General features: G+C 44.6%; 2 protein-coding genes across 3 annotated transcripts in view; both read right to left on the bottom strand.

Annotated features, from left to right (window-relative positions):
- LOC112414405 (transmembrane protein 39B-like) overlaps positions 1 to 2737 on the bottom strand; it is a 3151-nt gene extending 414 nt beyond the window's left edge. Inside the window, exons 1-3 of the mRNA XM_024766889.1 lie at positions 2465 to 2737; positions 689 to 815; positions 3 to 177 (exon numbers count right to left, since the gene is read on the bottom strand). Coding sequence (XP_024622657.1) covers positions 3 to 177; positions 689 to 815; positions 2465 to 2468 — 306 coding nt within the window. The 5' untranslated portion in view covers positions 2469 to 2737. The remainder of the gene's footprint in view (positions 1 to 2; positions 178 to 688; positions 816 to 2464) is intronic.
- A 6323-nt stretch (positions 2738 to 9060) lies between these two features.
- Positions 9061 to 22939, bottom strand: part of KHDRBS1 (KH RNA binding domain containing, signal transduction associated 1) — a 36113-nt gene continuing 22234 nt past the window's right edge. Inside the window, exons 9-11 of one of the 2 annotated variants that reach the window (XR_003006117.1) lie at positions 22547 to 22739; positions 19875 to 19934; positions 9061 to 10167 (exon numbers count right to left, since the gene is read on the bottom strand). Coding sequence is in view for 1 of the 2 variants with exons in the window: in XM_024766654.1 (XP_024622422.1) it covers positions 22642 to 22739 (98 nt within the window). In the remaining variant the exon portion in view is untranslated. Of the gene's footprint in view, positions 10168 to 19874; positions 19935 to 21393; positions 22740 to 22939 lie in introns of those variants that run through there. The other variant, XM_024766654.1, reaches the window with a different exon arrangement.

Here is a 22939-nt window from a genome sequence, read left to right as displayed (position 1 = left end):
ACTGTCTTGTAGATGTTGATGTAGTGGACGAAGAGGGCTATGAGCTGGCAGAAGAAGAGCTGCAACTCAAACAGAATGCTGGCCTGGACTGGCAGCTCGGGGATCTTGCAGTGCTGCAGGGGCACGACCGTCTGGGTGGCCAGTGGGGGGCTGGAGAGGCCCGTCCCAGAACTGCTCCTGGGGGTGTGAGGGAACAACGTCAGGAGCTGACCTGAGAACCCTACCAAGAAGCACTTCTGGGGCACAGGATTGTGAAGCAGGACCAGAAAAGCAGCTCAGGGCAGGGATGGAGTCCTCCTAATCCTGCCTGTCAGACAAAGGAGATGACAGAGCCTTTTCCTATTCATAAGCTGATTCAGTCTTTCCAACATTCCCCAGGAAGGAAAGAATTATTAGGTCCATTTTACAGATAAAGAAAAGGAGGCCCAGAGAGGGGAGACAACTTGTCCAAGCCACCAGCAAATCAGAAGCAGAACTGTAACTGGAATCCAGGCCTTCGGGTTTATTACACTATGTCCCACTGCATCTGTCCCACTGACCACCCTCTGGGACTTTTCTGCTGCTCCCCACCCTTTCAGCTCCCATCTGGCATCTAGGGTATCACACCCTAGAGCCCAGTCAGGGAGAGCTTTGTCCAGATTGCTCCTGAGAGCCCACAGTGAGGCACAAGAGACAGAAAGTAGTTTACCTGGTGCGGGAACGGACACTGGTGACTGATGCGCTGGAAGTGTGGCCCCCACCTGAGCCCCCAGAGGATCCTGGCTCACAGAGTGGATTTCGACAGTAGGATGTCCTGTTGGGACCTCTTCGTCCTCCTGCAGGGCTCGACATAAGGTAGATCCTCAAGCCAGAGGGCATATATCAAGGATAACAGCAATGATACTGGCTGCCAGTTACCTGCTGTCTCATTTTGTCACTCAGTTACAGAGATCCATGGTCTGGCCCCTGCCCACCTCTTCCAGCTTATCTCCTACCATTCCCTGCCTCGCCCCCATGCTTCAGCCAGCCTGGCATTTCTCTCTTTGAGCAAACCAAGCTTATTGCTACCTTCTGCACTTGCTGTACTCTCTGGAGAGCCATTCCCTGCCATTTTGTAAGTATCTGCCCCCATAACTATCTTATTTCTATGTTTTTTCACAATTCACTCTTCATCTTATTCATTTGTTAACATATTTACTGTCTATCTTTCCCACTGGAATGGAAGACCAGTGAGGTCACTATCCTGATCTGTCCTTTTCACTGTTGTATCCCCTCCTCCTACCACAGTGCCCAGCATGAAGTCAGTGCTCAATAACTGTTGATGAGGGAATGAATCCGGAAAGGTTCCACAGATTGGTAAACTCAGTTTACATTGTGTCACAGGTAGTCTGGGGGTCTGGGTCCTGCGCTCTTAGCGCTGGTGTACACTGCTCCTTTCAGATACTACAACTCCCTGTAGGCTTACAATTATGGGCACCCTTGAAGTTTTTTCTCCAGGACCCAAGATCCAGCTCAGTGGGCATCCTGGACTCTTACAGTCAGGACCCAGGGCCTGAGCACAGTGTTAAGGGAGAATGGTGTGGTTGTGAACCCAAAACTTGGACTTGCAACCTCTTTTTCTAGGCTTAGCAGTCTAGCCCAAGCTCCCAGGCATCACCCTGCACAAAAGTCCTGCACAAAGCTCCAAGGCACCATCCCAGTCCCAGTCAAAGTTATAGCCTTGTTCATACCTCCTCATGGCAGCAGAGCAGCCTCCACACACACACACCCCTTGCCCTAGCTTCTCAGCCTGTAAGTTTTTCCCACACGTCTCGGAAAAGTTCTTGTCTGGGAGCTCTGCCCCAAACAGCCCCCAGCCCCAAAGCTCTGTTCATGCACCACTGTACCTGGCTTAGAAAATCCCACACAAGCACCCTCAGTCCAGATGCTCTGCCCACACCCACTCTGCTCTGTTTAGAAGCTCTGCACCCACATAAAGCCCCTCAACCCAGAAGCCCCGCCTACACACAATTGTCAGCTCATAAAACCCGCCCACAAGCCAATAAAAGCTCTCTCTGCCTGGCTCCAGAGTGGGCTCCCTTCTTCTGGAAGGTCTCCTTCCAGGCCCACCTCGCCAGTAGAAAGCCCCTACTGCCCAGAAAGTTTGCCCCTGCACCAGGGCCTACAGCTCAGGAGCTCCGCCCTTAGCACTAAGGCCACGCCCGCCGTTAAGCCTCGGCCCACTCTAGCCCAGAAGACTGGGTCCTCACCAAAGCCCCCAGGGAGCCTCCGCATTTGGAAGCCCCTCCCACCGCTCCGATGTCCCGCCCCCACAACAGAAGCCCCACCCGCTAAACGACAGGAGGGGGCGGGGTCCCTCTACGCCCACATCCCCTCCCCCTCCTCTCGCCGGGATCCTGTCCGCGTGGGGGAGCAATTAGCAGCTTGGCCGTCCTAACCCCCGAGCCCGCCCGTTCCCGGGCCGAGTTGGACCCGCGCCGCTCACCCATCTCCTCCCCCCGGCGCTCTCCGCTTCGCCGCCGCAGCTCCAGCGGGCAATATGTCGGAGGCGACGGCGGCCGGGAGAGGACTAACCGCCGCAGCCCAGTCCCCTGGTATCAGCTGCGCGCTCCCGCCTCACCGCTAAATTTGCATACAAGGCGGGCTAGAAGCTGGGGGCGCGCTTCTTAAAGGGGCCGCTCGGACCAAGGCAGTCCCGCGCGCTCTTTGTCTCGCGGTCCCCCACGCGTTTCCTGCAGATGCTGCTGAAAAGCCCGAGAGGGAGGGTAACCCACCGCCTTCTCTTACCTTGCGTGCCTTCTCCCAGCACCACTTCAGGGCCGAGGGAGGGGGCCGGAATAGCCTCTCGGTTCCTGCATCCGTGAGTGTTCCTCCGGCGCCTCAAACTCATCGCGTCCCAAGTTGGGCTTTCATCTTTTCTCTTTGGCCTTATTGCTCTTAGGTCCACCCCAATCAAAACCTGGGAGTTATTTCTCCATTTCCTTCTACCCCCACATCCAATCTTCCACCTAGTATTGCTGACCCTAAGTCCTAATTATTTATCACATCTGACCCTGTCCGTCTTCCACCACCTTAGTTCAATTCCTGATTCTGCCAGTTCCAAGACTTGAAATCCTGTTTCTTGCTCTTTACTGGTAATATTCACCTTATAGGCCTTGGTGGCCTATAAGGTGAAATAATGCATGTAGAACAGAGTCTATTTTTGTTTTTTTCAGAGTCTGTTGTAATTAATGTTCGCTGTCATTACTATTATGATATATGGCAAGCACTTAACACAGAGGAAGCACTCGATAAATGAGCTGCTACTAGTAACCGTTATGATTTCTTCCCTCATAAGACCTATAAGATGTCTCAATCGTCTGGTACCTCCGTTACTTAGCACAGTCTTTGGCACATAATAGACAACAATAGTCAGTTAATTAAATGATTTAGTAGATATTTAATTAATAGATACTCACAGAGCTTACAGTTAAATGGGAGGAGATGGATAAAAAAATTAGTAAATTCTGCAGTATGTTAGAAGGGAATGATTACTGTGGAGGAAAACAGGAAAGGGGGATGGGAGGTTGCAATTTTAAACAGGGTAGTCAGTAGGCTTCATTGAGAAGGTGACTTTTGAACAAACACTTGAAGGAAATGAGTGAGTCAGTGCTGCAGATATCTGGAGAAAGGGGGCAGTCCAGGCAGAGGGGAAAAGTCATTGGAAGGGCCCTCAGGTACAAGCATGCCTGGTGTGTTTAAGAAACAGCAAGGAGGCCAGTGTGGCTTGGAATGGAATAGACATGAGAGTCAGACATGAGAAGGAATGGACCTGTGGCTTTTACTCTGAATGAGGTGGGAGCTAGTGGAGGGTTTGTACATCCATTTTAAAAATTAATTAATTAATTATTGGCTGCATTGGGTCTCCATTGCCATGTGTGGGCTTCTCATTGCGGTTGCTTCTCTTGTCGCGGAGCACAGGCTCTAGGCGCACAGACTTAGTAGTTGTGGAGCACAGGCTTTGTTGCTCCGTGGCATGTGGGAACTTCCTGGTGCAGGGCTCAAACCAGTGTCTCCTGCATTGGCAGGCGGATTCTTAACCACTGCACCACCAGGGAAGCCACCTGAACTTCCATTTTTAAAGAATCACCAGCTGCCCTGTGAGAATAGACTGTAGTGGCACAAGGGTGGAATCAGGGAGACCAGGATGCTATGGCAGTGATCTTAGCAAGAGATATTAATAGTTTGTACCAGACTGGGTGAGGTGATGAAACATGGTTGGAGTCTGGATTTGAAGGTAAAGTCAACAAGATTTGTTGACAAATTTGGATAGGTGTGTGGAAGAAAGAGAAGATCAGGATTAGTCCGAGGTTTTTAGCCTAGGCAAATGGAAATATGGAGTTTAACACATATACATCTATTATAGATTTTATACGAAGTCAGGCCTTCCTTTCTGGGGAAAAAGAGGCACAGGGAGGGAGAATGACTGGGTCACAAAGCAGATCACAAAGCCTGCTTTTTCTTTTTCCAGCCAAGGAAAGTCTGGTTAGAAGAGCTCTTTCTGACCTCTTTGGAGTACTGAATTTGAAGTGTATCTTGTTAATTACCGAATCCCCAAAGCCTAACACCACCTGGCACGAGATAGGCATTCAGCTAGGATTAGTTCAGTTGAATTGAGGTAGTGGCAAACTGGCTCTTGAAAAGGCCAGTTGGGAAGGGAAGCTAAAAGGTTTCAGGAATATTCCATAGAAGACTGAGGCTGGGACATTCCTGGGAACTCATTTTAACTCAGGTCAGTAAACATTTCTGAGCATCTATTATATCTTGGGCACTGGGGATAGAGATGCCACTCATCAGTGGGAGACAGAGAGGAGAATCAATAAACTATGACAGTGTGATAACAATAGCAGTATGTACCAAGTTCAGAGGTGAACAGAAGATGACTAACCCTGACAGGGGAGGTAGTCAAGAGGCGGCTTCATGGGAGAGGACATCAGAGCTGGTTTCTGAGAGACGAATAGGAGTTTGCCTGTTATACTCCTCAGGGAGAAAGCAGTAGCTTGAGTCTGGTAATTGCCTTACTGGGGCTGGTGGCAGCGGACTGTCTAGCTGTGCATCTATTATATGGAAGGTACTGGACCTTGTACATGGCAAATACTCAGGAGACGTTTGCTGAATTGATTTGAGGGCATTTGTACAACCCAGGGTAAGAGGGTAAGGCCACTCAAATGGACCACTATGCATGTAACCCATGACCTGTGGCTCCTGCCCACCTTCTACAGGTTGACTACTGATTTTACCTGCCCAGCATCCATTCCTCTTTCTTCTGGTAAGAATACCAATTTTCCCTTGGGAATCTACCTTTCCTCCCACTCTCTCAGGCCATGTGGTTTAGTGCGGCTGCCTTACTCTGCAGTTTCAGTGTATGCAGATAACCCTGGCCTGACAAATCAAAGCATTCCATCCCTGACACATCAGGCTACACTGACTGGTTGGGGTAAGGGTGGAGGTGTGTTAGTGACCCAAATTAGGCCAAATGAGATGCAATCCTGGGATCTTTGCTAGAACTACTGGGAAATAAATATTCCCCCCTCTGGGATGGCTAAGGAAATAAAATATAAACTTGAAGTTCTTGGTGGTTATCTTGCCACCTTTTGGGGGGAACTAGCTGACAATGAAAGAAACACAGAAAAGTCAAGATAAGTTATAATAACTTTAAATGGAGTATAGTCTATAAAAATTTCGAACGACTATGCTGTACACCTGAAACTAATATTGTAAACCAACTATACCTCAATTGAAAAAAAAGTGAGGGTAGTATTAGTATCTATCTTATGAGATTATGGTGAAGATTAAGTTAGTCTGTGTAAAGTACTTAGAACATACCCGGTGCCTGGGAAGTGCTATTTAAGTATCACCTGTTATTGTTATTAAAACATGGATATATTATTAACAAGAAAACTAATGTGAATTTAAGATCGGTGACTTTTGAAGAAATGTCACCTGAATCTCTGCCTCAGCTTCCCAGAGATTTGCTCTTTTGCCACCAAGAATACTTACAACATCGAATTTTCACTACAAGAACGTACCAGAGAACCCAGATGTCTTCATGTTCTTTTAATTTCCTGGGCAATTCTCACTTCCACGTACATGTTAGTCTCCCCATCCAACCTTCCACATCTCAGGGACACTCACCCACCTGTTCTCATCCAGACATTTGTTCTCATCCATGTCTTGTAATATTTGGTTATTACAAAGATAATATATGCAAGCTTGAGAAAATGCTGCATTTCTTCAGTTTTTCAAAAATGTATGGATTTCGGTATGTAATGTACTGGGTGGGGGTGGGGGCAATGAAGATAGAGAAAACAGCATGAGCAAAGGTCCAGAGGCAAGCTATGTTCCAGAAGAGTAAGTCATTTTGGCTTGGGAGAATGGAATATGGGGCTGGAAAAACAGGTTAAGTTCCTATCAGTTGAGGATCTTGAACACTACAGGCTACATACAGTGAAGAGTTTGGATTTGATTTCACCTTTCTAATCCTGTTTCATCTGTAAAATTAGGGTAATTTTCATGTCGTTGAATTGTTGTGAGGATTAATGACCTAGAGAAGCAAACATATGGCAGAGTTATCCTATATAGGAAATGGAATGGCTGTCATCAGGAGTTGGGGTCAAGGATTCTTCTTGGTATAGAACAATCCCATCTCTCAGGGCGGCCTGCAATTTAGTCCCGCTTGAGGTATTATTTCATGCAATGCACAGCTAAGCCACCAGAGGGAGCTCGACACAAAGGAAGCACAGCTCCCAGCTCCACAGGAAAACTGGTGGGCAGGGCTAGGCAGGGGATGTGGAATTCTGGACCCAATCCAGAGCTTCTCGATGGTAGGGGTAGGGAGTGGATCCAGGCGTCCCCTCTCTGGCCCTCTTTTGTTTCTTAGACCCATCCCAACGAGAGGAGTGGGAATGCTGCTGCAAGCTAGAGTTTAGCAGCTATTCAGATTGAAGAGCTCTAGGATGGAGGTGGCGGGGGTGGGTAGAAGAGAGTGAGGGCCAGATCCAGTTTGGGGGCCTGAGTTTCTGTATCTTAATCAAAAAAGGCTTTCATCAACTCTACTCATAAGGGCCAAACTCCTTAGAACACCATGGGCCAGGCCAGGTCATCTAGCCAGGCCTGGGAACTTCAGAAAAGGAGCTGGGGCTACAGCACGAGGAATGAGGGGCGGGGAGAATGGGAGGCAGTGCCACATCAGCCTTTAGAGTGGCATCTACATTGCCCTGGGACCCCAGCACGCAGGTCTATCAGAAAGGGCTGTGGGACCTAGCTGCTCCAATCATGACTTACTAACCAAACTTGTTTCATCGGATTTTTACAAAACCTCCTTTACCTTACTTTCCCCACTTACAGTGACTTAAACAGGGACTTTTCTGTTACAGATGTTAAAATCAAGGCCCAGAGGTATTTAGCAATTAACCCAAGATCAAGTGGTACTCGAGGGCAAAGCTGGGCCTGGAAAGCAGTAAGAACGGCTCTGAGGGGCCCAGGAAAGGGAAGGCAGGCAGACAGAGCAACAGCCTTCAGAATCGCTGCAGCAAGCGCTGGCTCTTGGCCAGACTTCAAACCCGCCCCTCAAGGGCCAGCTCTGCTTCTAGGCCCCAGGCTGCCAAGCCCCGCCTCCACACTCCCACCCCAGTCCCCTGAGAGTCCATCACCTCGGCAACAGCCAGAGAAAGGCCCAGCTAAAATATTTATGGCTCAAAACAGTCCAGAGGCTTTGGATGGGGGAGGGGGAAAAGCTGATGTCATCCCTTCTCCGCTTGCAGGCCAGGTGACTGACACGCAGGGCAGCTGGGTGGGTGGGCCAGGCCCACTAGGTCAGGGCTCTCAAAGGAAAATCCCTAGGGCTGCAAGTGGTAATGGGAGGAGGGAGTATGTGATAGACTCGACAGGTGACAGGGCTGGGTAAGAAACACAAGCCGGAAAAGAGGAAGGAAGGACACCTAAGTGTTGAGCAGTATTATGCATAGACTCTGTGTGAAGTATTTCACACACATTTCAGTTACTTCTCAGATGCCATTCAGTGGATTGGGACGGTTATCCTACTTTTACAGAGTAAACAGGCCCAGAAAAATACACATAAGTGAGGAGCTAGGATTTGAATCTAGATGTTTGGCTTTGGTCCTTGTGGACTTTCCTGTAATTCCATGGCTCCCAAGTAGGTATCCTGCATCTGGGGGTTGAAGGTAAGGCTGCCTAGAATCTAGCGCTGGCTTCTCAAATAGTGACCCAGGTTCTGCACCTCCATTTTTCCATGACCAGGACGCCACCTGATTCCCTAACTGCCCCCTGTCCTAAATTCCTCTCCTGCCTGCTGGACTGAAGCAGGTCCTCAAATGCTAAAGACACTGGCCACAAGATGAGGCGTAGGTGACTAAGAAGTCAGGGAAAATGAAGCCTCAATGGCCAACTCTGGACTGAGTCTCAGTGCAAACAGACTGACAAACTCATCTCAGTTTGCCTGGGACTTTCCTGGTTTTAGGACTGAAGTTCAATATCCCAGGAATCTTCTCAGTCATGTAAAACCTGGATCGTTTGTCACCCTAAAGAAATCTCTCAAACACAATGCTATACTGTTTAGAAGTACTTGGTGGCTCTAAGAGGTACAAACAGGTCAAAAGCAGGGGCTATGGAGTCTGAGCACCTTTCTTTAACCTTAGGCAAGTTATTTATCCTCTTTGAGCCTCTGTTTCCTCATCTGTAAAATGAGTACAGTGGACTGGAGGATTAAGTCAAATAGTACATATAAATGCTTGACGTAGTGCCTGGTACAACTAAGCATTCAATAAATTATTAGCTATTATATATTTTTTGTTTTTTTTGGGGGGGGGGTACACGGGCCCCTCACTGCTGTGGCCCCTCCCGTTGCGGAGCACAGACTCCGGACGCGCAGGCTCAGCGGCCATGGCTCACGGGCCCAGCTGCTCCGCGGCATGTGGGATCTTCCCGGACCGGGTCACGATCCCGTGTCCCCTGCATCGGCAGGCGGACTCTCAACCACTGCGCCACCAGGGAAGCCCAGCTATTATATATTTTAATCAATAATAAAGATAAAAATGGGCTTAGAGGTTAAACAACTTGCCCAAAGTAAATCAACTGATTTCAAGGTCCCTTTACTGCTAAGAACAGAATCCAAAGCTCATTAGAGTGCCTCAGGCAGTCTGGATAGGTCTCTCCAAACTCAGCCCTTCCCCTGGTTCCCTTGTTGGGATAAATAGCCAGAAGGCATTGAAGGAAGAGTGTAGTATTAGAGAGGTCCCTAACCTCTCCAGGTGCTCAGTGTAAAACCAGCCTATGGCATTGGCCACAGGAAACCAGAAGTATAGGAAAGGCTGACTTTCCAATCCTTTAAGAGAAAATGTTAGGACAAATGGCTAGCCCAATATAGCTGGATAGAGAGTGGGAGCTAGACAGGGGACCTCCTTTGGCTCTCTCCCAAAGCTGATAAAAGCTACCGGAGTGGGACTATTCATCACTTGACTGAACCTTTATTGAGCTCCTCAGTGCCAGATGTTTGCTGGGGAAGGGATATAGTCCAGAGTGAAGTGGGAAAAGCCCTACTCTATCCTTCAGGAGATTTTTGGACGTTAGTAATCAAAAATGAAGAGAAGAACAGGCTCCAAGGTTAAATAACTTGCCTAAAGTAGCCGAACCTTCTAACCTGGCTTTCCTCAGCCTGTTACAGAGTTGGTGGCCAGCCACTCTCTGGGAGCCCTCTGCAAGTGTTCAAGGCTGGCATCCACAACACACGTGTGGCAGGGTGGGAAACAGGTGGTGGTAGGGTGTTCCAGCCAGTGCTGCTGGAGACTAAGGGGAAGCAGGCAAACTGGGAATGACACAGTAAGAGCTGCCAGTTTATTCACATCTAGGAGGCCATGCTGAGGATACTGTTAGTCCCCTTCAATTCTTTAAAGTCCTAAGCAGGTTTAACTGTTAGCATCACAGCCCCCTGTAGCCCTAAGGACTCCATTCTGGGCCTAGGGACTCTTAGAGGATTCTGGGTGGCTTTCTGTGGGTAAATCAGACAGATCAAGAGGTGGGTGGGAAAAGACTGTTGATCTCCTCTCCTGGGTCTCTCTGTGCTCAGCAAATGCCCTCAGGCCAGCCTTGACACAGCAGGCGGCTCTCCTGGTTTCCGGGAGTCCTCTGATGCTGCAAAGACATAGGCAGAAAATTAAGAAGCATGAAGTTGCCATATCGGGGGCTTCCCAGCCTCCCATTTGGCTGGTCTGCCTCCCTCACAACCTCCCCACCCCACAGCACAACCCCCGTTGCTGCATTCAGGACAAGGTTTTTAGGTACACAGGTGGGTCGAAAACAGAAGTCCACAGCCTATGAGCTCCTTTTGCTATCTGTCAGGCAATGAAAATGGAGACTCACACCTCCCACCTCCCATCCTTGGCCATGCCTGAACTGAGTGATCTGGGGCAGAATCAACTAGACCTTTGGGGCCTTTAACTATACAAGCTTTGGGGCCTCCAGCTATGGGGCCTCCAGCTATATAAAGGGGAAAATAATCTCTGCTCTCTCAGAGATGTGAAAAAGATAATGATTAACAAAGAGCTTTAAATCTTTTGGAAGAAAGGGAATGGGGAACAGGAATCTTCTCGTAGCTATTATTAGTACCTCAATCCTAGGCTCCGGGGTCCACCTCTTCTGGCCTTATGAGGGGTTCTTCCTAGCCCCCAATTCTCGGCATTATCCACAGGAGAGACACATCCTAAGCCTGGGGCACAGGTCAGAGCCCTAATCTTATGCCAAAGCCTGTAGCTGTGCTCTTCATCTTAAAAAAAAAAATGCCCGTTTTTCAAGCCAATAACTTGGGGGCCCTCACTGGCACGTCCCTATTCTCCCACATCTAATCAATCATTCTATCTCTGAAGTTCTTGAATCCATTCATTTCTCCAGTGTAGGTTTTCTCATTCATGTCTTTCCTCATAGGTCCCCATAACCCATTCTCCACTCAGCAGCAAGGGAAGTTTACAAAGCAGAAATCTAATCGTGTCACCCCTCACTACTGGAATTCAGTGGTCTTCAGTGATGACCATAGCATAAGGCCCAGATTTCCACCTCACCTTGAACCTGCCTCAGTCCTACACTTTGCCTAGAATGTGTTTTCATGCCCTTTCCCCAAACCATCTCCCAAACTCTCTGCTTAGTTAACTCTGCCTTTAGATGTCAGCTTAAACATCATTTCTTCAAGGAAAACCCCAGAGCTAGGTTAGCTCCTGTTGTATACCCTCATAGCACCCGTTCCTTTCTTTCACAGCATATATCATAACTGAGATGATTTATGCTATTTATGAGATTAATATGTTTAGTGTCTGTGTCCCCAAATACACTATAAGCTCCACGAGGTCAGGGACCAATTTTACCTTGTTCACTTGCCACTGACTCTCCATTGCCTAGCACATAGTAGGTGTTCCAATTTATAATAATGAATGTATTTTTAAAAAAAAGAATGAAAGGGGTCATTCATACAGATCTCTGGAGAGAAGCTTATGAAGAATCATATCAGAGCACAAGGTATTTCTATTTCTCAAAGGCAGATGCAGAACTTGTTTCCTACATTCCAACCCTGGAGAGCCTAAGAGATGGGGAGCACCCCATTTTATACCTAAAGCTGGGCCGTAAGTAGGAAGCATGAAGGCTGCAGGAGCCAGAGGAAAGCAGAGAAAAATTAGCTCTGTATCTAAACCCAAACTCTTCCATCTCAAATTCCTTATGTGCCTGGTGAAGAGACTGGCTATCCTGAGGTGGGCCAAGGTAGGCTCCCAAGGTTGACAAGGGAATAGCTAATCCAGGCATCTTAATGCAGTATTAAGAACGTAAACAGTCCCCAATTTTCCAGCAATGTGTTCTACTTTGGTGATTAATCTGGGCTGACAGCCTGGCTGTACCTCACACTCTGCCTGGAAACATGTCAAACGCGCTGTCTTTCTTCAGGAGTCCCCACAACCTCTCCCAATCTGACCTGGAAATGACAAGGCCTCCTTGAAGTAAAAAGTTCCCTGGTCTAGTGGGGGGAAGCACTGTGACAGCTTGTGTACCTGTCTGAGAACTCCTACCTGCCCACTGCTGCCTGAGATGCAGCCAAAGACAACCAGCACAGCTTAGGCTAGGAGGGAGAAGTACACCTACTGCTGAGAAGCTGCTGGATTTGTAGTCAAGGAATGTCAAGAAGCTAACCTCCAGCAGCACGGTTATGAAATTCAAATCCCTTTCAGATACAAGGCACCCTCCTTTTAGAAGAGAGAGCTAGTGTTCTCTGGAAGAGAACACATCCTCAGCCCCAGAGCCATAACAGGCTATTGAGCAGAAGACCTCCAGCCTGGGGGTTAGAAAATTGATTTTTAGAGGTCAGTGAACATATCTGCTCATTACCTCAAACAAGAGGGTTTGGTCTACTGCTTGAATGCAGCCTCACTGGGAGCCCAGGGGAGCTATCAGGCCACAACAGGACTAGGGTGCAGTGCCCACCATAGGTTTTTGCTCCCAGGGAACAAAAGACTGCGCAGTTAGGCAGTGCACTGTGCTTCCTCCCCTTCCCCCCAGCAGCTGCTGTCTCAGACAACTGTATGCAGCCTGTCTGCTCAAGGCTATTAAATATTCATCAGATGCTTGCTAGCTTTAAACATGCAACGACAATTAATCCAGAGAGCAGGAGGTACATGAGGGTCCAGAGAGAGAGAAAAAGGGAGGGCAAAGAAGGATCCACTTCTTTTAACTTCAGGAATCTGGAAACCAAGCTAGGGGCACCACACATCCTGTATATCAAAGCCCGGAACTACTTTCAGTGTAAGCTGATCTTCTGGTGGCCACTGTAGGTACAGAGGAAAGACCAGGAGGCAGCTAAGTAGTAGCAGAAAGACTAGGGTCTGAACTCTAGTTCTTGGACCCTGTGGTCATCCTAACCTGTGCATGTCAGTTTCCCAGGATAATCCTCACTTCACAGAGTTGTGAGAATTACATGGGATGCTGCAATATGATACTCCCCGGAGAGTTAGCACAGAATTAAGAGCTTAAAATGGAGGCAGAGACTTCATTCATTTAAGACTTAAAAGTGGTGAAGCAAAGCCTTGCTTAATAATTCCTTAAGAGAGAAGTTTCCATCAGTGGAGACTCACAGAGTTTTGGTCTCTAATTCACAGGGTGGGTGAAAGGGATAGGATACAGGATGATGCCCTCAAGATACGGTGAAGGCCTAACACCCCACCCTCAAAGAGCCCAAGTATCTAAGAGGAGAGAAGGTTATTCTTTCTGAAAAAGGTAAGAACCATACGGCTTTTAGGTAAGAGGGAGCAGAAGTCAGGCATGGGGAGGGGAGAACACCTCCTTTGCTCTCCCACAAAGGAGTGGTGCACTTTATGGAAGATGATTCCCTTCTGCTTCCCTTACTTCCCCAACTCGCCAGCACAAGGGCAAACACGAGTGTGTTCAAGTCACTCCCCTACTTAAGGCCTTAAAATAGCTCCCTAAACTTTAGAATAGTGTCCAAATCCCTTGACTAAAATTTAGCTTTTCAAAATTGGCAGTAACTTACTCTCCTAGCCTCTGTTTATAGCTAACATGTACTGACTGGGTGCTTATTACATGTCATGTTGAATGTTTTACATGCATTAATTCACCCAATCTTCACAACAATGTTATAAAATAAATGATATTATCCTCCCATTTTATAGATGATGAAACTGAGACTTGGAGGGGATAATCCATCTAAGGTTCCAAAGCTAGTTACACTATGTAAAAATGTGTTAAGCTGTGTAAAAGTGGGATAATAATAGCTACTTTACAGGTGGAGCAGACAGTGCATGGTACACAGTAAAGAATGTTAGAATTGACAAAAATGCAATAATAGCTAAGTAACCTTTTTTCAGATTTTAATATTTCTGAAATCAGGACGCATCTTACATGAAAACAAACCACTGTGTCAGTTTAACTGGCAGTATTTCTTCGCAGTATTTAATGATGCATCTTATAATACACGGCCTCAGTGTCAATGAAATATGGTGTTCATCTTATAGAAGCAGCATGCTTTCAGCATAAAGAATGGGCTTTGGTATACAAAAATGCTGATGTGGACCTCCTCCACAACTTGCAATTCAACTGTGGTAATTTACTTCACCTCTCCTAGTAACAGCTGCCTCATTTACAAAAACAGAGACACAGTAGACATGCAAATTAAATTTTCTTCTCCCTTAGCCAGGCAAAGCTGCCTATTTTCTGTACATCACTTTCTCCTTTTAAAAAAATGGGGTCAAGACCAATTAATGGGAATAGACAGAAACGTAATAAAATGAGGGAAAATTAAAATGACTACTTAATAGTAACTCTGCCAGCTAACAGCAGCCTGTATAGGCTCACACAAAGCACGAGAACATAGCAAGAAAAACGGAGCCCACGTGCTGCCTTATGAATTCTAACTCAAATGATCTTTGGGTGACATACAGCCGCAGAGGTTTGAGGCCAGGGAGGCATTATTTAAGCTTCGAATATCTGAGCAAAATATCCACCATCACTACCTTTATCCCCCTAGTTCACTTGGTTCGGGAGCACTCTGCATACGTATAGGCAAGAAGCCTTATGGGTCCTAACTCTCAGGCTGCTGTTCCTGAAGAAAAAACACAGTCTGAGTCTGCTTCATCCTTGGTGGCCAGAAAGCCCTAGCAGCTGCTGATGCATCTTCACCTACACTCTTAGCCTGGGACAGGAGGGGGAAGTGGTGGGAGAGAAAGCAAGAGTGGATAAACCCTAAGGCTACCTGAATACTGTCATATTCCCTAGGTAAGGAAGGGTGAGAGAGTTCCCTTAGCAGCAAGTGTCATCTATAAGAGTACCCTGGAAACCCTGGAGGGAGATGGGGGGAGGAGCAAGGGAGGCTGATGGTGGGGGAAGTGCATGTAGGGCCTCAGCCTTTGAGCCTCTGGAGAACTACATACGGCCAGGCATAGCAGCTAGAACAGCCTCATTTCCACTTTAGCAGCCTGCAGTATTACAGACATGATTTGGGGTCACCCATACCTGGGATCAAATCCCAGCCCCACCACTTGCTAGCTCTTGATGATGCCAAAATAGTCCAGTCAGCTATTATTTATTATTGAGTAGCTACTATACGCCAAAAATTGTATTAATCACTTTAAGTAATACCTACTTCAAACGGGAATAGATCTATACCTCTATAGTCAATTGATTTCCAGCCAGGATGCCAAGATCATTCAATGGGGAAAGAACAGTCTTTTTCAATAAATGGTGCTGAGACAACTGGATATCCACAGGCAAACGAATATGAACCCCCCCACCTCATTCCATATACAAAAATTAACGCAAAATGCGGGCTTCCCTGGTGGCGCAGTGGTTGAGAGTCCGCCTGCTGATGCAGGGGACACGGGTTCGTGCCCCGGTCTGGGAGGATCCCACATGCCGTGGAGCGGCTGGGCCCGTGAGCCATGGCCACTGAGCCTGCGTGTCCGGCGTCTGTGCTCCGTAACGGGAGAGGCCACAACAGTGAGAGGCCCGCATACAGCAAAAAATAAATAAATAAAATAAAAAAAATTAACGCAAAATGGATCATAGGTCTAAATGTAAGAATTAAAACTATAAAACTCTTGGAAGGAAAAAGGTATAAAATTTCAGGACCATGAATGAGACAATGGCTTCTTACCTATGACACCAAAAGCACAAGCAATGAAAGAAAATAACAGATAAATTGGACTTCATCAAAATGAAAAACTTCTGTGTTTCAAAGAAAATAAAAAGAGAACTCACAGAATAGGAGAAAATACTTGCAAATCTCATATATGATAAGAGTCCATCATCCAACTATATAATGAACTTACAATTCAATAATAAAAAGACAAATCGTCCAATTTAAAAATTGACAGAAGATTTAAATAAACATTTCTCTAAAGAAGATAAACAAAATGGTGGATAAGTACATGAAAAGATGCTCAATGACATTATTCATCAGGGAAATGCAAATCAAAACCACAATGAGATACCAACTCACACCCAGCAGGATAGCTGTAACAAACAAAAAGAAAATAGCAAGTGTTGGTAAGGATGTGGAGAAATTAGAAACCTCTACATTGCTGGTAGGAATGGTGTAGTCTCTGTGTAAAAACAGATGGGCAGTTCCTCAAAAAGTTAAACAAAGAGTTACCATATGACCTAGCAATTCCTCTCCTAGGTATACATCCAAGAAATTGAAAACATGTCCACACAGAAACCTGTACATGAATGTTCATAGAAGAATTATTCATATTAGCCAAAAAGTGGTAAATGGATAAATAAAATGTGGTATATGCATATAATGAAATAGTATTTGACAATAAAAGGAAGTGCTGACAACATGCTACAACACGTATGAGGCTTGAAAACATTATGCTAAGTGAAAGAAGCCAGTCATTAAAGATTATATGTTGTATAATTCCACTTTATGAAGTTTCCAGAATAGACAAGGTGATAGAGACAGAACATGGATTAATGGTTGCTTAGAGCTAGAAAGGATAAGCTGATTGTGGGGAAATGGCTTAATGGGCACAGGATTTCTTTTCTGGGGTGAGAAAGACGTTCTAAAATTGATTGTGTTGATGACTGTACAACTCTTGTATATACTAAAAACCCCCGAATTGTACACTTTAAATGAGTGGATAGTTTGGTATATGAATTATATCTCAATAATCCTAATATGCCTTTTAATCTGTATTAATAGAAGCTAACCAGCGGCTGCAACTGGCAGGTGATGGGCAGAATTTGGCTTGCAGCATATGTTTTACAGGGACTGACACAAATCTAAGCAAACATTAAACAACTGGCAGTATATAAAATCCAAATTTCTAGTTTTTCTTGAAAATCAGATCTAGCAAGTCTAACAAATAACTTTTAGAGCTGGGAAAGAAACATGAGTGAAAATGATCTTCAGGGACTTCCCTGGTGGCACAGTGGTTAAGAATCCGCCTGCTGATGCAGGGGACACGGGTTTGATCCCTGGTCCAGGAAGATCCCACATGCTGTGGAGCAACTAAGCCTGTGCACCACAACTACTGAGCCTGCACTCTAGAGCTCGTGAGCCACAACTACTGAGCGCTTGTGCCACAACTACTGAAGCCCGAGCGCCTAGAGCCTGTGCTCCACAACAAGAGAAGCCACCGCAGTGAGAAGCCCACGCACCGCAACGAAGAGTAGCCCCCTCTGGCCGCAACTAGAGAAAGCCCGCACGCAGCAACAAAGACCCAATGCAGCCAAAAAAAAAAAAAAAAAAAAAAAAAAAAAAAGATCTTCAAATACATGATAGGAATCCCTTCAGAAGTCCAAAATAGAATCAGTATAAGCTACTAGAGTGACATTCAAAATGAGGGAAAACTTCTAATACCTGGAGCTGTCTTAAATGAAATGGGCTGCTTTGGGAAGTAATATTGTTTCCTATCACTATATGAAGTACTGATATGTACTATAACATGCATGAACCTTGAAAACATTATGCAAAGTCAAAGAAACCAATCACAAAAGGCGCATATAATATGATTCCATTTATATGAAATGTCCAGAATAGGGAAATCCATAGAAACAGAAAGTAGCTTAGTGGGAGAGAGGGGAATTGGGAGTGACTACTAACACGTATGAGATTCTTTTGGGGTAATGGAAATTTTCTGGAATTAAATAGTGATAATGCTCATACAGCACTGTGAATATGCTAATAACCACTGAACTGTGCATTTTAAAATGATTACAATGGTAAATTTTATGTTATGTGAATTTTATCTCAATTAAAAAAGAAACAGGTAGAGAGGACCAAATGAGATAGTTTTTATTAACTGCTTAGGATATTATGATGCATAGTGATACATGTTAGCTATTATTATCAACTCCATTTAATGATAAAGAAATAAGACACAGACCTGCTATATAAAAAAATAATAATAACTAAAATAAAATTCAAATCATAAAAAGAAATGACACAGGGAATTCCCTGGTGGTCCAGTGGTTGGGACTCGGTGCTTTCACAGCCATGGCCCAGGTTCAATCCCTGGTCGGGGAGCTAGGATCCTGCAAGTCGTGTGACACAGCAGGAAAAAAAAAAAAAAAAAAAAAAAAAAGATGTTCATTATGCTTAAAAAAAAAAAAGAAAGAAAGAAATGAGACAGGAGGTAAGGGTTTTTTTCTGGTTGTTAAAACAAAAACAAGGGCTATGATGAGGCACAGCCAGGACAGGTCCCCAGTCTTCCCTGGCTCTAAAACTTATAGATGTAATGAAGTTCACAGGTAGTGACAGAAAACACTGGGACCGAAACTGCACACCCAGAATAGGCAGACCACTGGCAGGCCTGGGTCTGCCAACAATGGAACTTGCCTTTCCAAGCACAAATTACAGGCCAAATGAAGAAAGACGTTTCCCCAAAATTCTGCTCTTCAGACTACCTTAGGAAGAGTTGAGACTAAATTCTCTGCATTCAGGGACTTTCCCCTAAAATTTTCTAACCATTCATGTGACCAGTACCAAACTTAGGACTTCTGGATGCACAGAACCATGCTCAGTACACGTGGCCCTCCTTAAAGCCTCCGTATCGCAGAGGCTCCTGGCCGAGAGGTGGGTTTGGAAGAAATGATCTCCAAGAAGGCAAATTTCACTGTCAAAGGACACAGTATCTTTGGCCTACCTAGTTGGATCCTTCCTCCTCAGTGCCCTCATAACCCTAACAACTTACTCAGGGGCAGAGAAAAAATCAATAGGAAGGCTCACTCAGTTGTCAGAGCCCCCAACTACCCAACCAGGGAGTTAAAATTTTTTAGGGAAAGAAGACTAATATTTACTATGTATAGGGCACGGAATTGGTTGGCCTTATATATATTTGAACTCCTTCAGTTTGCCAACCACTGTGAAGTGTACATTATCACTGTCTTCCTTCTCAGATGTGGAAATAAGTGATGTGTTTTAGGTCACCAAACAAAAGATAGCTCATAGATTCAACTCCAGGTTTCTCAGGTTCCATGTCCTTTCTACTACACCACAATGTCTCTAACCAGGGGTCTCTTCTGCGTGAGAAATACCCCTTCCTTAGATTAAAAGTGGTATAGTATGAGAGGTAAGATGTTAGGTTCTGGCAACACATAAACTTGGGCTTGATTACCACCCACACTAATTATGCAATCCTGGGAAGTCACTTACCCTCATTAAGTCTCAGTTACTTCTGTAAAATACGGTTATTACTGAATAACTGTCGTTTGGTTGCTCAGTATCTATTTCTTTCCTAATCACACCCTGACTTCCTTTTGAGGAATTATTTTCTTACTGCATACTGGTAAAGTACAGGCATGTGACTCAAGCTAATCCAGTCTGACACATTGCCTCTCTAGAACTTGAACCTTGAAACCAAACATGGCTAAGAGTGTACTTATTCCAGCAATAGTGTCCAAGGAGCTAATCCCAGCTTTAGAACCACTCCTGTGGTCTACCACTGCTGTCCCAGTTCGCTGTAGCCACTCTGGTTCCCAAGCAAGATTTTCTAGCCTTCACGTTAAATCTGCGGACCCCTAATATCCTTCCAATAAATTCCCTTTCATTTACATGAGCCAGTCACTTTGTTGCTTATAACCAATGAACTCCAAATGAAACACCACCTTATCAGGTTATTGACAAAATAGAGTGGGAGTCAAGAGATGTAAGCTGACAGTCTGGTCATTACAAGTAAATTCAATATGGACTGTAAACCAACGTAAAAGCATGGTCAGGTTGTAAATATGGTACAAAGTACATACAAGCAAGATTTGCCCATTGATTACCTCCCAGGCTACCACCTGGCAAAACTGTTTTAGTTACGATAAAAGTCCAATATCCTTAATAGAAAGCCACCTTAACATACCTGACATGGGTCTTCACTACCCATTCTACTCCAAGAAATGCCTCAGGAGTTTTCAATCACCTGAAAATGGAGAAGTAAGAGATAAGTCTTTTAAAGAGGAAGTTCTAAAGACATACAAAATAAAAGATAGAGATCCTGCATGCAGTTTACACATTACAGGAGAGAAACATGCAACTTTAAAGAAATTTTAACTAACATTTCATTGTGAATATCAATACAGGGACCTATAGGGGCTCACATCCTTGTACATTTTAAAATAGCTGAGCAGAAAGCTTTACTTTGGGGAGCAGCAGGTCTAAACTACAGTCATTGAAATTTTACAATGTGTCATTTAAGATGTCAGACTTTGTGCCCAGGTTACATTACAGTTCACTTGTGATGGGCAGGATTATTAAGAGTTATGGCTAATTTATGCGGCAGCATATGGTTTTTCTTTTTACAGCTATTTTTATTAAACAAGTTTTGCAAAGTTTTAACATTAAAATTAACAGCTAAAGAATTGTTTATGCAAGTTGCTGTCACAGTTTATGTAAAAGAGAAATATGTGCTATTAAAATCAGACATTTAGGTTACCTTTGGTTTTTTGCGATGCATGTTAGCTTTACACATCCTGATTCTCTTGCGATAATTTTCCTTTAAAAAGGGGGGTATAGAGTGATCTCTTTTCATCAAAACAAGACATAATGCCCTGAAAGCTGACTTCAAACCACGGTTGAAAATTCAGTTATTTACACTTTATCACAATCTACAAATACATTTTTTTGTTGGTGTGTTTTAAAAAGAAAAAAAATGTCCATCATGCACTGCTGCAGGCAGCTTGGCACTTCATACAAGAGGATTTTTCACCCCCGAGCAGTTTAGGTGGCTCCCTTAGGGAAGGCATGAGAACCCTGAGAATTAATGTAGAGGAGTGGAAACAGGGTCAACCAATTCCATCATTTCCTCTCTTGGTCTCTCAGGAGGGAGGTTCAGAGCCAGGCTATCATGCCACATCACATCCTGCCCCAGCCCAGTTGATTTATTAACAACATTTCTGGGATTGGAAGGGAAACCCATAAGGGCACCCAGGGTTTGCTGAATTGTCATTATCTAAAGGCAAGTGCTATCCCTCTCCAAGTTCACAGAGATTATTTGGTGTCACTCTTAGGGCCACCTACAGGCTCTACGGAAGGTGCAAACTAGGATGGCTGGCACTTTAAGTACTGAGGCCTATGTATGGAAACCAATCCAAGTTTCAACTTAGTTGGATTTTTCTCTCCAAAAATTAGAGCTTGTGATAAGGATTGGATAAAACTGCTTTCAACAACTTCCAGGGGGTGAAAAAGCTTTGGTTATTTTTAAACTAAAACTTAACAACTCATAAACTTTTTTTTGGTAAACTTAAAATAAAATACCCCCCCACCACTTTTAAGAATGTCTCCAACTTTTAACAAGCCCATTAACTTTAGAGTTAATTTAAGTTTATTTGAAAGAGAAAACTATTTTATTGTCCACCCAAAAAAAATGACAATTCATCACATTTACTTTGATTAAAAAAGGACTAAACTTTATTGACAAACTGCTGCAGACATTTTGACATAAGTTTAAGCTACCTATTTAGGCAGACTTACACATGTAGCATTTAATCTTCCAAGAACAAAATGGGAGGACGGTACAAATCCAATTAGGACTTTAACTTATGTACAAAGTGGATTTTGATTCCTTTTTCATTCAGCTGCAGTGTCCCTTTTTATATCATGCTAGTGTTGAGACATACTTGACTAACTACCTTGGTAACAGTTCAATATTGACAACCGTCAACTTAAGAAAATCATCAGCTTTTGGCCCCAGTGTCCAAGTGAGCTTTTCATGGAGTGTAGAATCTCAGATGGACAAAATACTTTGCCTTTTTAAATACTGAAATGTTAATTATTAGTACTATTACTGAAAGGTTGTTCGTGACTAAAAAGCTCTGCATCAAATTCAAGTGGCCAGCCCTTCTCCCCATATCAACCTCTTCGAAACCTACTTCCCACTAAGTATCTCTCAACACTGTATGTCTGGGGCTAGATTTCAAAACCCACATAATGAAAAAGTCAGTTTTACGAACCTAATTTTGTTGTTGTTGTTTTTAAGTCAATTAACGTTAAAAATTGCATCAACTATTTAATTCATGAGGATCTTTCATATTAAAATTTAACCTTAAGATTCAACCGCCATGTGCTTTTAAAGGAAACGTTTTTAGAGACGTCTGAGCTCACTTTTACATGGTGGCACCTACTGCCGTTAACGTTTGTGATTTTAAATCTTAAACAGCCCTGAATTTTGAAATGTAGCCTAGTTTGGGATTCTGCAACTACAACTTTACGGGATGCCTCAAGTCAAAACTAAGAGAAAGTTAACAAGCCTTAACTTCAGAACCTTTAAGCAAGCAATGTCACTTTTGAAACTAACAGGTTTGTGGTTTTTTTTTTTTTACTCAACTTCTGTTTTATTAGAAAAGGTACATTTCTGTTTATATTTAAACAACAAAGAAAAAAAGCATCTACACACTTAAAAAATTAATTCGATATTCCTAAATCTATTTTAACTCATTTTAAAATACTACATACAGAAGCCAGAATGCAGAGTTAAGAATGGAGTAAGGTGGGGGAGAAGAAGGGGACCACGAAGAAAAACACTTAGACAATTACTTGTCTGTTGTGGGTAAAGCAACAGGAATCCTGGGAGATACAAGAAATCAGTAACAACTTTGCTCATAACTGATATTTTCCCCTCATGTTTGTTTTTAATAACGTCCATATGGGTGCTCTCTGTATGCTCCCTTCACCGGCCTAGCTGGAGGGGCCTTCAGCGACGGCCTGGTCCCATTCCAGTCATCTTGGCCTGTGGGGAAAAAGCAAGAACAGTTTATAACCCATGTGCCAATGGCATTTCCAGATGGGCAGGCGTAGGTCACCTGGTCACCAAAAACACTGCTCTGCTTCCAATGTCTTGCCACCTCCTGGGTGGTCCTTACTTTTTTACTCTGCTTGGCCCTCCTGAGCAGCTTAGGCAATTTTCCAACTGTAGGACAGTTTTGAGTA

Source organism: Neophocaena asiaeorientalis, unplaced genomic scaffold (assembly GCF_003031525.2).
Source record: "Neophocaena asiaeorientalis asiaeorientalis breed wild unplaced genomic scaffold, Neophocaena_asiaeorientalis_V1.1 scaffold79, whole genome shotgun sequence".
Lineage (NCBI taxonomy): Eukaryota > Metazoa > Chordata > Mammalia > Artiodactyla > Phocoenidae > Neophocaena > Neophocaena asiaeorientalis.
The sequence above is the reverse complement of the archived record's forward strand: the minus strand, read 5'-3'. Positions and strand labels throughout refer to the sequence as shown.